The 12105-nt window shown below is 56.0% G+C and overlaps 4 protein-coding genes across 4 annotated transcripts; 1 reads left to right on the top strand and 3 right to left on the bottom strand.

Annotated features, from left to right (window-relative positions):
* Positions 1 to 83: 83 nt before the first annotated feature.
* On the bottom strand, positions 84 to 2074 carry C8Q71DRAFT_757351 (acid protease). Its single transcript, XM_047923677.1, has 8 exons — positions 1926 to 2074; positions 1532 to 1862; positions 1445 to 1472; positions 1287 to 1384; positions 1092 to 1234; positions 972 to 1033; positions 767 to 914; positions 84 to 695 (listed from the first exon to the last, which is right to left on the bottom strand). Exons 2-8 carry the CDS (start codon positions 1778 to 1780, stop codon positions 95 to 97), a joined length of 1329 nt encoding a protein of 442 aa, XP_047779409.1. The 5' UTR covers positions 1781 to 1862; positions 1926 to 2074; the 3' UTR covers positions 84 to 94.
* A 1720-nt stretch (positions 2075 to 3794) lies between these two features.
* On the bottom strand, positions 3795 to 5678 carry C8Q71DRAFT_592389 (aspartic peptidase domain-containing protein). Its single transcript, XM_047919568.1, has 8 exons — positions 5068 to 5678; positions 4984 to 5011; positions 4830 to 4927; positions 4632 to 4774; positions 4511 to 4572; positions 4301 to 4448; positions 3924 to 4237; positions 3795 to 3866 (listed from the first exon to the last, which is right to left on the bottom strand). Exons 1-7 carry the CDS (start codon positions 5314 to 5316, stop codon positions 4060 to 4062), a joined length of 906 nt encoding a protein of 301 aa, XP_047779408.1. The 5' UTR covers positions 5317 to 5678; the 3' UTR covers positions 3795 to 3866; positions 3924 to 4059.
* A 1008-nt stretch (positions 5679 to 6686) lies between these two features.
* Positions 6687 to 7511, top strand: C8Q71DRAFT_857551 (uncharacterized protein; the record flags this gene model as incomplete). Its single annotated transcript, XM_047927420.1, has 5 exons — positions 6687 to 6806; positions 6862 to 6885; positions 6940 to 7041; positions 7114 to 7239; positions 7311 to 7511. 5 exons carry the CDS (start codon positions 6687 to 6689, stop codon positions 7509 to 7511), a joined length of 573 nt encoding a protein of 190 aa, XP_047779407.1.
* A 201-nt stretch (positions 7512 to 7712) lies between these two features.
* Positions 7713 to 12094, bottom strand: C8Q71DRAFT_707590 (lethal giant larvae like, C-terminal-domain-containing protein; the record flags this gene model as incomplete). The annotated part of the gene is made up of 17 exons (XM_047920571.1): positions 7713 to 7763; positions 7816 to 7885; positions 7938 to 8139; positions 8208 to 8479; positions 8537 to 8642; positions 8705 to 9082; positions 9148 to 9638; positions 9744 to 9946; positions 10007 to 10960; positions 11012 to 11089; positions 11142 to 11164; positions 11215 to 11279; positions 11331 to 11479; positions 11531 to 11561; positions 11612 to 11699; positions 11755 to 11886; positions 11944 to 12094. 17 exons carry the CDS (start codon positions 12092 to 12094, stop codon positions 7713 to 7715), a joined length of 3444 nt encoding a protein of 1147 aa, XP_047779406.1.
* Positions 12095 to 12105: the final 11 nt, after the last annotated feature.

Below are 12105 nucleotides of genomic sequence, written 5' to 3'. Positions count from 1 at the left end.
GTACAGAGCATTACAGACTTCGAGATCTTTCATCGACAACAACGCCATCTACCTTCGCTCGCCTCCGCCCAATGGTATATTGAGTCGAGCAGACTCAGTTGCTGGTCGCGCTCGTGTACTGCGTCTCCGCGAAGCCGACCTGCGAGTTGGTGGTGTCGTAGACGGAGTAGAAACGCTCGAGGAACGCGTAGCCGTTGATGAAGTCAAGGCCCTCGCCGGATGCGCTCCCGATGCTGTTCACGACGAGGTAGATGTCGTCCGCAGTGCCGCCAATCGCGGAGTTCAGCGAGCGCGGCCAGATCTGCGCGTTCGCCGTCAGGCCGTAGGTCGTCTGTCGGACCGATATCAGTGCACGTTGAAAAGGGGAGAGAGGACGAGACGTACGTCGCCGATCTTGAAGTTGAGGGTATCGAGGTTGCTGTACTGCGAGCTCGAGATGCGAAGGAGACCGGTGCTCTGGTCCTCGGTCCCACCAACAGCGGACTTGTACGCGCTGTACGCGTCTGCGGTGCATATTCGTCAGTGTCGTACCACTCGCGTTCACAGTGTTGAGCCACTTACCGCTAGCGATCAGGACAAGGGTGGTGCCGGTGTCGACGATGCCGGCAGTGCTGCTCAGGATCGACTTGGATCCATAGCTGATGGACTGGTCGATACCCCAGTACTCGCTTGCGGGGGAGGTAGACGTGATCGGACTACGACGCAGCAACGTTTATTAGCGATGACACGCGTGGCAGTGAGTTAATGGCCCGGGGCGAAGACGCACACGTAGTTGATCGAGCCGGTGAACTTGGAGGAGTCGGTACCACCGAAGGTGAGTTCGCCGTTGGCGTCACTCTCAGAGGTAGCCGGCTCGAAGGAGACCGCGAGGACCTCCGTGGAAATGGTGCCCTGCGAGAGCAAGTTGTCCGTGACTAAGGGAAGACAGGTGAATGAGTGTCATCGCTGCTGGAGAAACGGCCTGAACTAACCAGTGGGGATAGTGTCGTCGGAGCTCTGGAGAGTACCTTGAGTCAGAGCGACGGGACCAACGCTAAGCAACCATGCAGTTTAGCGTCATATCTGACGGAACGCAGCAGCAGTCTTCTCACCCAAGGATACCATCAACACCGGAGAAGCCCTGGGCCGAGCTGGCGACGCCAATGGATTGTCCGGTGATGGTCAGCCCGTCACCGAGCGTAACAGTGTCTGTGTACTCTTCGCCGGAGAAGCTGCCCGAGCCGTAGGTAACGGACTGTCCAGCGTGCGTAAGATGTGATACAGGGGTTTTGAGAGGGGATACTTACGACCTGGGAGCCGGTGTCTTTGCTAGTAGAGGTCTTGGTGTACTTCTTGTCAGCGCCAAGCCAAGTGTTGGAGGAGCCGGTGTCGACCAGGAGGGAGTCTATGGGACGGAGAACTCAGTTTCAAGTGCAGCATAGTGTCTTAGTTAGCAGATACGTACACTGGGTAGCAGGGGATCCGACACCGACCTAAGGGGACCACAGACGATGAGATCTGTTACTACAGGCAGAGTGTTCGTGATACTTACGCTGACGACGTAGGTGTCAACGACGTTGGTCGCCTCAACACTTGCCGCGCGGCCCTCGAGCTTGGCCTGGGCGCGCTCCTTGAGGTTACGGGCCCTCGCCTGGTCGTTCGCGAGCAAGTTGGAGAGGCCTGTGCTGTTCGTACGGCGCACCAACGGCAGGGAAACGAGGGGCTTGTTAACCTGTACCGGGCTCGCGGCGACGGCAAGCGCGAGGAGGACGGTGGTCAGGAGGGAGGAACCGAGTGCCATGGCGTGTCACTGCTTGTCTCTTGCGAAGGAGCGAGGAGGGCAGATGGCAGGTCGGTTAGTAGTGTTCGACGACAGGCGAACGCTGGTTTGGTGAGAGCGCAACAGGGCCTTATATATGTTGCCAAACAGCAGTGGCCATGCGTACAAGGAGTAACATCGAGCCTACTGCACAGCCGGTGCTCGTTTGAGGATCTACTATGGCAGGCGCAATCAGATCGCAGCCTAGCTAGACGGGCAAGAATAGGCATGAACGCACAAGATGGGGCCGGCACTACACATGGACGCAGTGTTCGGGAAAACAGTGCATTGACCGCGAAGGCCTGCTTGCGGAATGGCATGGCCGGACGACGAATAATGAGGAATGCAAGTCGACCAATTGCTTCATTCCGGCCTGGTGCGCAGGGCGTGTGGAAGGCGTACGCACGGCATGTGATGGCTTCGTCGAGTAATGACCAAGATCCGCGTCGAGAATCACTGTGTACCCATGTGGGCGAGTGTGAGACTAGAGCGCGAGGTAGCCTCGAGAATCGACGTCAGCCGTTCCTCTGGTTGCTTGCCCCCGCCGGCTACTGGGTGGTCCACGGATAGATACGGCACACCCTTGCACACCCCACAATAAAGAAGCATTGCTCACCAAGGATGCCCAAGGTGGCCCGTTTGCGTGGCGAATTGTTGCCCACCTCGTACACTGCCAAGGGTCGTCCGCGTGGAAGGATGAAGAGATGCATCAGACATGGGAACTGTAGAAGACGACATGTCGACAGCAAGTAAGTACTTGCGTAGTACCATCGAGGCGATCTGACTGACGTTCGTGAGAGTACGTCATGCTGCCCGTAAGCTCGCGAGCGCGACTGCTGTGCGTGGACGCAGTCGAAGCTGGGGCCGATGTCGTAAGTGGCGGGAGACGATGTCGAGCGCTGATGGTACCATTAGCAGCGTGATGTCCATGCGGGGCCCCGATAGATCATAGTACCAATTATTCCCGCTTCGTAAAGGATGGGCAATCTGGCGGGATAGCGTCACCGGCATCGCGACGGAGGCTCAGTGGTGCAAGCTGGGAGGCCTACATACTCTAGGATTAGCCGTGGCTATTTGCACTGTTTATCCGCTATCGAGACGTGATTGACCTGGACAATCCTATGAATGGAAGACATGGCGAGGACATGTGGTGAGCATCTCATCGTGGCGGCTGGAAGCACGCGAGCAGAGATAAGGCAGCAAAGGTGCGCCCAGCTGGGGTGCGTCTCCTTCCGTTCGGTACCAGACGCGATCACATGATCGCGACGCGTTTCTCGCCTGACATCCAACAAGTTCTGCTGTTCGACGGCCCCTTTACATATTCGTCACAGCATGCGCAATCTACGCCATGCCAGTGCGTGACAACCCTGCTGGCGTCGTATTTTCACAGGATGTGGTGCAACCGTGCAAGCAGTATCATAGTACATACTACCGTCACGCGCCGCGCACGGCGCTTTGCTACAGTAACGCTGCCTTGACTTGCTCTTGGACATCTACCCACACATCTCAGTCGCCTCTGCTTCAGTCGAACCCGTCAAACGTAGGTTTGCAACATAGCAGTCAACTTGGTCTTTCTCTATTTCTCGTGCGACTGAAGGGGACCAAGTAAAACATCATGGGAAAATCTGGCGTTCCTCAGTCCATCTTGTAACGCGGGTTGCACCCAGGTTCAGTCAGGACACTGCAATGAACATCATCCTCGGGTTCTCAAAAGAGTGTACAAGAAGTATTCGATTATCGAAGGCCCCTCTGTCTACGAGCTTCATGACAAACGTCAATAACTTGTAACTACCAATAGCATTTTCGAATATCGTCGAGTAGACCATCAACCTCAGTTGGTCGTCGCACTCGTGTACGAGGTCTCCGCAAAACCGACCTGTGAGTTGGTGGTATCGAACACGGAGTAGAAGCGCTCGAGGAACGCGTAGCCGTTGATGAAGTCAAGCCCCGAGCCTGACTCGCTCCCGATATCGCTCACGACGAGGTAGATGTCATCCGCACTCCCACCAATCGCGGTATTCAGCGAGCGTGGCCAAATCTGCGCGTTTGCGGTCAGGCCAAAGGTCGTCTGTTGAGCGAGTGTCAGATAGCCTTGCGAGAGAAGCAGCATGAGGGAGGGACGTACACCGCCGATATCGAAGCTGAGGGTCTCGAGGTTGCTGTACTGCGAACTCGAGATGCGCAGGAGACCAGTGCTCTCGTCTTCGGTCGCGCCCGTAGCGGACACGTACTTGTTGTACGCATCTGTAGTCCACGCGGTCTCAATTCTGGATTCTCCTATTCGACGGGGCTGCGGATCGCTTACCAGTAGCGATCAATACGAGAGTGGTGCCAGTGTCAACGATACCCGCGGTGGAGCTCAAGATCGACTCGGATCCGTAGCTGATGGACTCGTCGATACCCCAGTACTCGCTTGCGGGGGAGGTGGACGTAAGCGAACTACAACACAGAGCGTGAACATCAGCGCGAACGTGGATGGGCGACTTGGGAGGCAAGACGCACACGTAGGTGATCGAGCCAGTGTACTTGGAGGAGTCGGTGCCGCCGAAAGTGAGCTCGCCGTTAGTAACACTATCAGAGGTGGTCGGCTCGAAGGACACCGCGAGGACCTCTGTGGAGATTGTGCCCTGCGAGTACAGGTTGTCCGTGACTGAAGAAGATCACAGAGTAAGCTTCATTGTTGTCGATGTCGGAGTAATGGCTTGCACTGACCAGTGGGGATAGTGGCGTCGGAATCACCGAGGGTACCCTCGGTCAGATCGGTGGGGCCGACACTACACGGACAACAAACTTCAACAACACTCGTAGCAGATTGCTGGGACAGGGCTCTCACCCAAGGATGCCATCGACGCCGTCGAAGCCGGAGGAGGAGGAGGCGACACCAATGGACTGCTGTGTGATGGTCAATCCATCCCCGAGCGTGACGGTGTCGGTGTACTCTTCGCCTGAGAAATCGCCTGAACCGTAGGTGACAGACTGTCCGAAGTGTGAGACGTCATGTGTTTCTCTCGAAGGACGGCCTGAGGCATACCACAGTCTCGCCCGTGTCAGAGCTGGTAGATGTCTTGACATATGACTTGTTAGCACCGAGCCAGGTGTTGGAGGAGCCAGTGTCGACCAGGAGGGAATCTACGGGGCGAATCCATGAGTGTCGACACTCACTCGGTATCATAGTGATTACGTACAATAGGTTGCAGGGTCACCAACACCAACCTACAAGCTTGAGCGATTAAATTTTGCAACCTAGAACCATTGACTGTGATACACACGCTAACAACGTAAGTGTCAACGAGATTCGTTGCGTCAACGCTCGCGGCGCGGCCCGCGAGCTTCCCTTGGGCGCGGTCCTTGAGGTGGCGTGCCCTCGCCTGATCTTTCGCCAGTAGGTTGTCAAACCTGCTACTATTGGTGCGGCGAATCATTGGCAGAGAGACGACCGGCTTATCAACCCTCACTGGGTTCGCGGCGACCGCGAGAGCGAGGAAGGCCGCAACGAGGAGGGTCGAACCGAGTGCCATGGCGTGTCGCTACTGTCTTCTGCGGAGGAGCGCGGAGGGCAAATGGCAGGTCGATATGTAGTGTTCGGGCGACAAGCGACGAACACTGAGTTGGACGGAGAATTACGGGGCCTTATATGTTGTCCGAGAGACGAGGCTATGCGCGTACAGCGCGTCACGCCTGCGGCCGGGCTCGTAGAATACCTGGTGTTCTAATGGTGCTCGTGCGAACATCTATGATGGCGAAGCATCCCGAAGTCTGCGCGGACGAGAATAGGTATTACTGCACGAGGTGTGGTCAGCATTGCACATGGACGCAGCGGTTCAGAATAGTTTGTTTCCCCGGCCGCGAAGGCCTCCTTGAGGCAGAGTGAGTTTCGAACGACGAATGATGAAGAGCTTCAGTCGCGCCGCCCGGTGCTCCCACAGGGCGTGAGGAAGCGTATTACACAGCGCCCGTCGAGTTATCGCCAAGATCCGTGTTGAGAAGCACTACGTATCCATGAGAGAGCGAGAGAACTTCAGGAAGCGACCTCTTTTGTGGCTCGCGTGGTTTATTCCGCCTGCTACCGGATGGCGAGTCAATAGCAGAACCTACAACAGAGAAAGGTTGCTCACCGAGAACGGACACGAGGAACAGTGCCCAACTAACCTAGCTAAAGGGAGAAGGGAGAAGTGTAGGGATGGAGAGATGGTAGCACACACGATATGTGGAACAGAACAACTCAGCAGCAGATCCACTTGCGCCCCGTTACAAGGCGTTCCGACTTACGTCCGTGCGAGTACCGTGAGGAGTTATGCTGCGATACAAGCTTGGGTTGTACCGTCATGCATGCACGCGACCAGATAGACGATGTTCGGCGCCGTTACGAGTACGAGGGAGTGTACTAACCATGCGGTCTCCCACTGGCCCAGTCAAATTGTTGGTGAGCTCGGAGAATCGCGCGGCTGCGGGGTCAGTGGCTACTGAGTGTTGTTATCCGTCAATGTTCTGCAGGCAGCCATTACGGTACTGCCGATAAGTTGGAAGATACGACGCAGACCTGGAGCGATGTTCTGAGGACCGATAGCAACAGCCTGCAATAGCCTATAAGGCGCGTCTCCTTCCGTTTGGGGCAGGTGCGACGCGGTCACCTGATTGTGACGCGTGAGACGTTGCGCCTGGCATCCCTTTCGCTTCCTCTGCTTGACTGCTGCTCTGCCCGTCGTAGCGCCCGATCTCCCGCCGTATGACGTTGATACAGACGTCGCCCGCCTCGCGCGGGGGCGCATACTTATAGCCAACTGCCTCCTACGTGTAACTCCTCGCCATGCTCCCTCTGGTTTCTCTCCTTCGTCTTCCTAACAGTCGCATTTACGTTCAGTCAGGAGTCCGCACCTTCGTCGCAACGATGCCATCGAACAATATGGATTCCACAAATGCGTCAGGGCTCACTCCCAACGAGACCAAATCGCTGAAGGAACGCAGCCCCGAACCGTATGAGGAGAAGATACTCAAAGGAATTAAGGAGGTATGTAAAGCGTCTCGCTGATGCACATAATCCAGCTCACAAAACATGTACACAGCTGTACAGCTGCAAACCATCTGAGGTATGCGAATATGGCACGGTATCCACATGTCAACGTACTCACTGACACACGCAGGAAACGTACAAGATTTACACCGAGGATGCTGTCTTCCATGACCCCATCGGCATTGCGGAAGGTCTCAAGTCGATTCGTGCTCAATTCAACGGACTCGTGAAGGTCCGTCATCCCTCTCGCCATCCTAGTGACTGTATGCGTGCTCGCACCGCTCACGCACATGCATCGATCCAGGTCTTCCCGCGCGCCGACGTCAAACAGTTCCGCGTCCTCCAAAACCCGCCGTCTGTCCCAAAGAGCACCATCCTCGTGGATCAAGACGTCGCATACTACCGTGACCCCAACGGCTCTCCCACGAAGGTGCGCGGTAATGCTCCTCCACCACATGCATTGAGCTGATGCGGCACCGCGTTGCATGTGCGCCCGTCTAGACCATCAATTCACTGCTGACGCTGCAGACGAACGAACGGCACCTGGTCACGAAACATACCGAGGAATGGGATCATAAGCGCGAGACTTCGCGCGAGGACGGCTTCGTCGGCTTGCTGAACGAGCAGCGCAAGAGGATGACGGCGGGCATAACGGGCATGTTCGTTTCCCAGGAGCCGCCGGCGGGTAAGACTTCGAACTAGAACGTGACTATATGGGCGCATCCACGGACGCAGGGAACTGGAAGATACAAACACCGAGGCTCTGCAGTAGTATATTGTACATGTGAAATGGTGCAAAGCAAGAATGATAGGGACTGCAATATACCGCTTCATCGGTGTTGACGGTCACCTGTTGTCTGCCCGAAAAATACGACAACTGCAGACTGTCTGCCGAACAAGAGCTCAGAAACCGAACCATCTCTTTGCGGATTGCTGAGCAGCCATTTTTTGCGCCTGGGAGGAACATCAGGGCCGACACCACTACATACGTAGACATTGATCATACCTGCGCAACCATATTTTTGCTGCCCTGTTCCAGAGAATTGAACTGCTCTTCGAGGTTTCCAAGCATCTCCCTGCGCATAAGTCAGTGTTGACCAACCCCAGGTAGCTATGGTGATGACGCACCCTCGTTCTGCGAGCGCACTGCCTAGTCGGTTGTACAAGTCGCTCACACCGCTCGACATCTGCGCCGACGCCGCTTTCACTGACGACGCGCCCGCAGCACCCGTGTCCTTGTCTTTTCCCTTCTCGTCATGCTGCGCAGCGGGCAGGCGGCCCGTCGGGTCGTAGATCGACTTTGGCGGCTCCGGTCTGTCCGGACCTGCGACTACACGCGCACAATCACCGTCAGCGTTGCACCACGCAGCTTCATGGACTTTGCGGAAAGATACTCACGCAGCATGTCGATCTCAGCACCCGTCGTGACGCCGCGGCCGAGGTACCCGAGCACGGAGCCGATGACGGTCTGTGGCTCGAGCGGGACGGGCGCAGGCTGCGACGGCACGGAGCCGTGGCCAGCCATGAAGTCGACGAGGGGCGCAGCGTAGGGCGCGGACCGCCGTGTAGCGAAGAGTGTGCCGTAGACAGTTTGGCGGGCTATGCCTGTTGCGGTCATGGGCTCCAGAATGTGTGTGAGGTAGTCGCCGGTTGAGTCGGTGGAGATGTGTCTGGTGGGGATCCTATGAGAAGGGGCAGACGTAGGGGGAGGGGAAGATGGGACTTACGAGAGGGAGGTTTGTGGGAGTTGCAGCGTGTGGAGGTGTTCGAGGAACGGAAGCGAATAGATGAGTGCCTCTCCGCGGTCTGTGAACACGACCAACGCGCATCCACCTGCGTAGAAAATTAGTTGATAAGACACCTCAGCGATAATGCGTAAGAACAGAACGGCCTACCATTCTTCTCGACAACGTCGACACCCACTACTGCGCCCGCCTTCGACGGCCAATCCGCCTTGCCAAGCTTGTCGCCATCCAGGTCCGCGACGCACCGCGCGCCCTTTGTCCCCGCGCTTACCCATACACAGCGTCTGCCGACGCCCTCTGCGCCATTGGCCTCCAGGACTGTGGACAGCCCTTGCCGATCTGCAGCAACTCTCACTCCTGTTTTCGCATCAAGCACGAAGGAGCCAGAGGGAAGAGGGTGAGATGCAGCGTCGACGAATACAGGAGGATCTGGGATGGCGAATGCGCCAGACGACGAGCGAGAGACGGTGTATATTGATGCGGTTCCAGAGGATGTTGTGGCGATGAGACGGATGCGGGGAATAGGGTCTGTTTCAACGTTCAGTTAAAACAAGACGGGTCTGTATGCGGTCGCGCAAGGAAACAATACATACCTGATTCAATTGGACAGGCCGTCCATGTGAGGGCCACGATAGGTTCACGCTTCGCGCCGAGGAAAGAGTGACGGTGATCCTTCTTAGAGGTTGGCGCATTGCGAAGGATCACTCGAGGTCCCCGCATGTCGACGACGAGAAGCGCACCGGAGCTATACGCTACAGCGAGGAAGCCTGCGTAACCATTGTAAATCCATGTGTATGTAGTTTGGGAGGAAATAATTGACTTGCCGATGTCTGAGATCGCGCACGCGCTGACATGCCCCCGTCCGGCTCTGACCGCAAGGTAAGGACGATACCGCAGTTTGCTACGCACGGGAACATGGGTGAGGGAGACAAGCTCTTCATCGGAGATCTCTGACGAACTTGCAGCCCCCTCAGCGTCGAATCGGCTCAGAATGACGGCCCCATTGTTCATCACCGTAACACACTCTAGTGATTCGGGGGCGAGATGAATGGACTGCACAGCAGATGGTCTGGGCTCGATAGCGCTGGCTTCACCGCTCTTGGGTGATGTAGGGGATGCTGGTGATGGTTCAAGTTGTGAAGACTGTGCGGAGTGGAAAGAGTGTACAGTGTCAGCTGAACGGATAGACGCGGCCGATGATTGCAGAGCGGTGAGCCGGAGAGACGGGTCGTGCAGAAGAGGTCCAAGCTCAATCGTCAAGGCCGGCAAGGCACTCGGGAAGGAAGACTGCATAGGCGAGTCGGGGGAGCTGGTCAGCAGCTGTGCACTTAGGTCCTGGAAGCGGATGACCAAGTCGTGGTCGTGCGTCACCAGGATATGGTGCGGCTGAAACTAAAGGGACGTCAGATACTCGCCCAGTCGTCTCGGATATGCCTTCTCAGTATAACTCACCTTCAAGAGCTTCATCTGTCCCTCAGTGTCCTCGACCCAGGCTTTCCCTCCCTTGATAGGTAGCGCATCATCCAAGCTTTCCCCCTCCAGTCTCCTGTATGCTTCCTTGTCTACTTTGAAAAGCGCGCTTCCGGCCACCGTCCAGAAAGCCCACGGTAAGCGCAGCTGTCGCGGGTCTGAAGATAGAGACATGCTTTCCAGCGTCGTTGCCAACTCTTGGCTAAGCGCTACCGAGGGGTCGTCCAGGTCGTCGGCCCCAGGCGTCGATGGCACCATCAAAGACGCAATGAACGTAGGGGGCGGGAACTCGAACGCGTCGACGATACGCGTACTCCCAGTCGGGTCCAAATCACTGTCCGAGAGGAGCAGGATAGCATGCGGATCCCACGTACCAGAAAAGTGCGGGTTTGAACGCGGTATGAGCAGGAAGTCCTGTACTGCACTGGCGGTATGGTAGATGTGCGAATCCAAGGGAAACAGGGATTCTTGCATGGCGGCGCGAACGTCTGGATGCAGTGACGGCTGCGAAGGCATCTTGGTCGTTGCTGCATCAGGCGGTGCAGGAGGGTTGAGAGGAGACATGAGGAAGGTTGTCAGACCAGGCGGCGAGTTGGGGCTCAGACCACCGAGGATGGTGAGTACAGTGTCACCACCCCGCGGATCGCTAGAATTCGGAAAGCCGCTCCAAGCTAGCTTGAATATAGGTTCCCGGATCTCCGTGTGTCGCTCCGTTCCCTTAGAGTTGTCGCTGGCTGACAGGGCCGCTTCGAGCTTGGTGACATCCACTGCGAAGACATCCTCCTCCTCGTCCAACGTACGAACGAACAGTGGATGGTCTTCGTCCTCAAGCGCCCAATATGCGATGGTTCCGTCTGCATAACCTACCGCTAGGACATGGCCGGATGGGTGGATCGCAAGCGCCGTGACAGAAGGCCGACGGGGAAGGAGGATGTCCTAGGTATTTCTTCAGTGACAACGTCCGTGCTCTTGGGAACACATGCGTACCGGGGCAGTGTAACCTGTTCCGCCAGGCGCTCCTGGACCAAGTACCAGCTCATACGTACGGATGGTACTGCGTTGCTTCTATATGTCTAAGCGATGAGCATGAGAAGCACCTCAGAGTTTGATCACTTACGAGATCGGTCAGAATGACCCCGCCTGGACAAATCACTCAGCTCCGAATATGTCCGAGGGATGAGAGACCATACCTCCGTACGCAACGAAGAGCAGATTGAGATCTCTGGGATGAATGATCACATCCACGACTTGCTCTCTGAAAAACGTACCTCAGGATCAGTGTGCAATGACGGCAAGAGACACATACGACCCGGGTGTATGGATCACAGGCATCCCGCTCGCATGTACCTTCTCCTCGTATTGAGCCCATGCATCTGAAGGTATGTTGTACGGAGACATTCTCATGCAAAGGAGATCATATGTTTTGATCTCGCCATTCGCGAGGGCAATGAAAGCCTGTTCATGGAAGTGTAAGATTGCGGATAACGCCATGAGGAAGGTACTCACATGTGTATGTGAAGGAGACACAGTAAAGTAGCTAACGTTCTGCATGAATAAGTCGGTCATATGTTGTACTATCTAACCCACTTGACAGCTTGAGGCAGATGTACTACTTTCAGTAGTCTAGGTTTGCCGAGTGTCGAGAGATCCCAAATGTGTAGGCGATGGCGGTCATCTGGAGAGGTCGTATTAGATCACTGTAAGGCATTTTAGGCAACCACATATCGAACCGACACATAGCAATCGAAATAGTGTCTCAGCAAAGCTAAGGAAGCTTGCCCGTGCTCCGGGAGGATCCGATAGATGGAGAGTACACTCTACGCCCGGAGATCCATACAGGACGACCTGCCCTGAGATCAGACCTAGTATTCACGTCAATTCAGTTGTAATCCGGCAACAGTAAAGTTTTTGTGGCATACCGATTGCCAGTAGTCCTGAGACGGGCTCTGTGGCAAGGGCCGTGATATCCAGATGATGGCGGACGTGCCTTAGAGTACCAGCTTGCCAGTCGATCTCGTCAGAGAGCTCCAGGGAGAGATCAACATGCGACTTGTCATGTTTGAATAACATGGAGGTCAAAG

The sequence above is a fragment of the Rhodofomes roseus genome (assembly GCF_022264815.1).
Source record: "Rhodofomes roseus strain CIRM-BRFM 1785 chromosome Unknown C8Q71scaffold_9, whole genome shotgun sequence".
In the NCBI taxonomy this organism is placed as follows: domain Eukaryota; kingdom Fungi; phylum Basidiomycota; class Agaricomycetes; order Polyporales; family Fomitopsidaceae; genus Rhodofomes; species Rhodofomes roseus.
The sequence above is the reverse complement of the archived record's forward strand: the minus strand, read 5'-3'. Positions and strand labels throughout refer to the sequence as shown.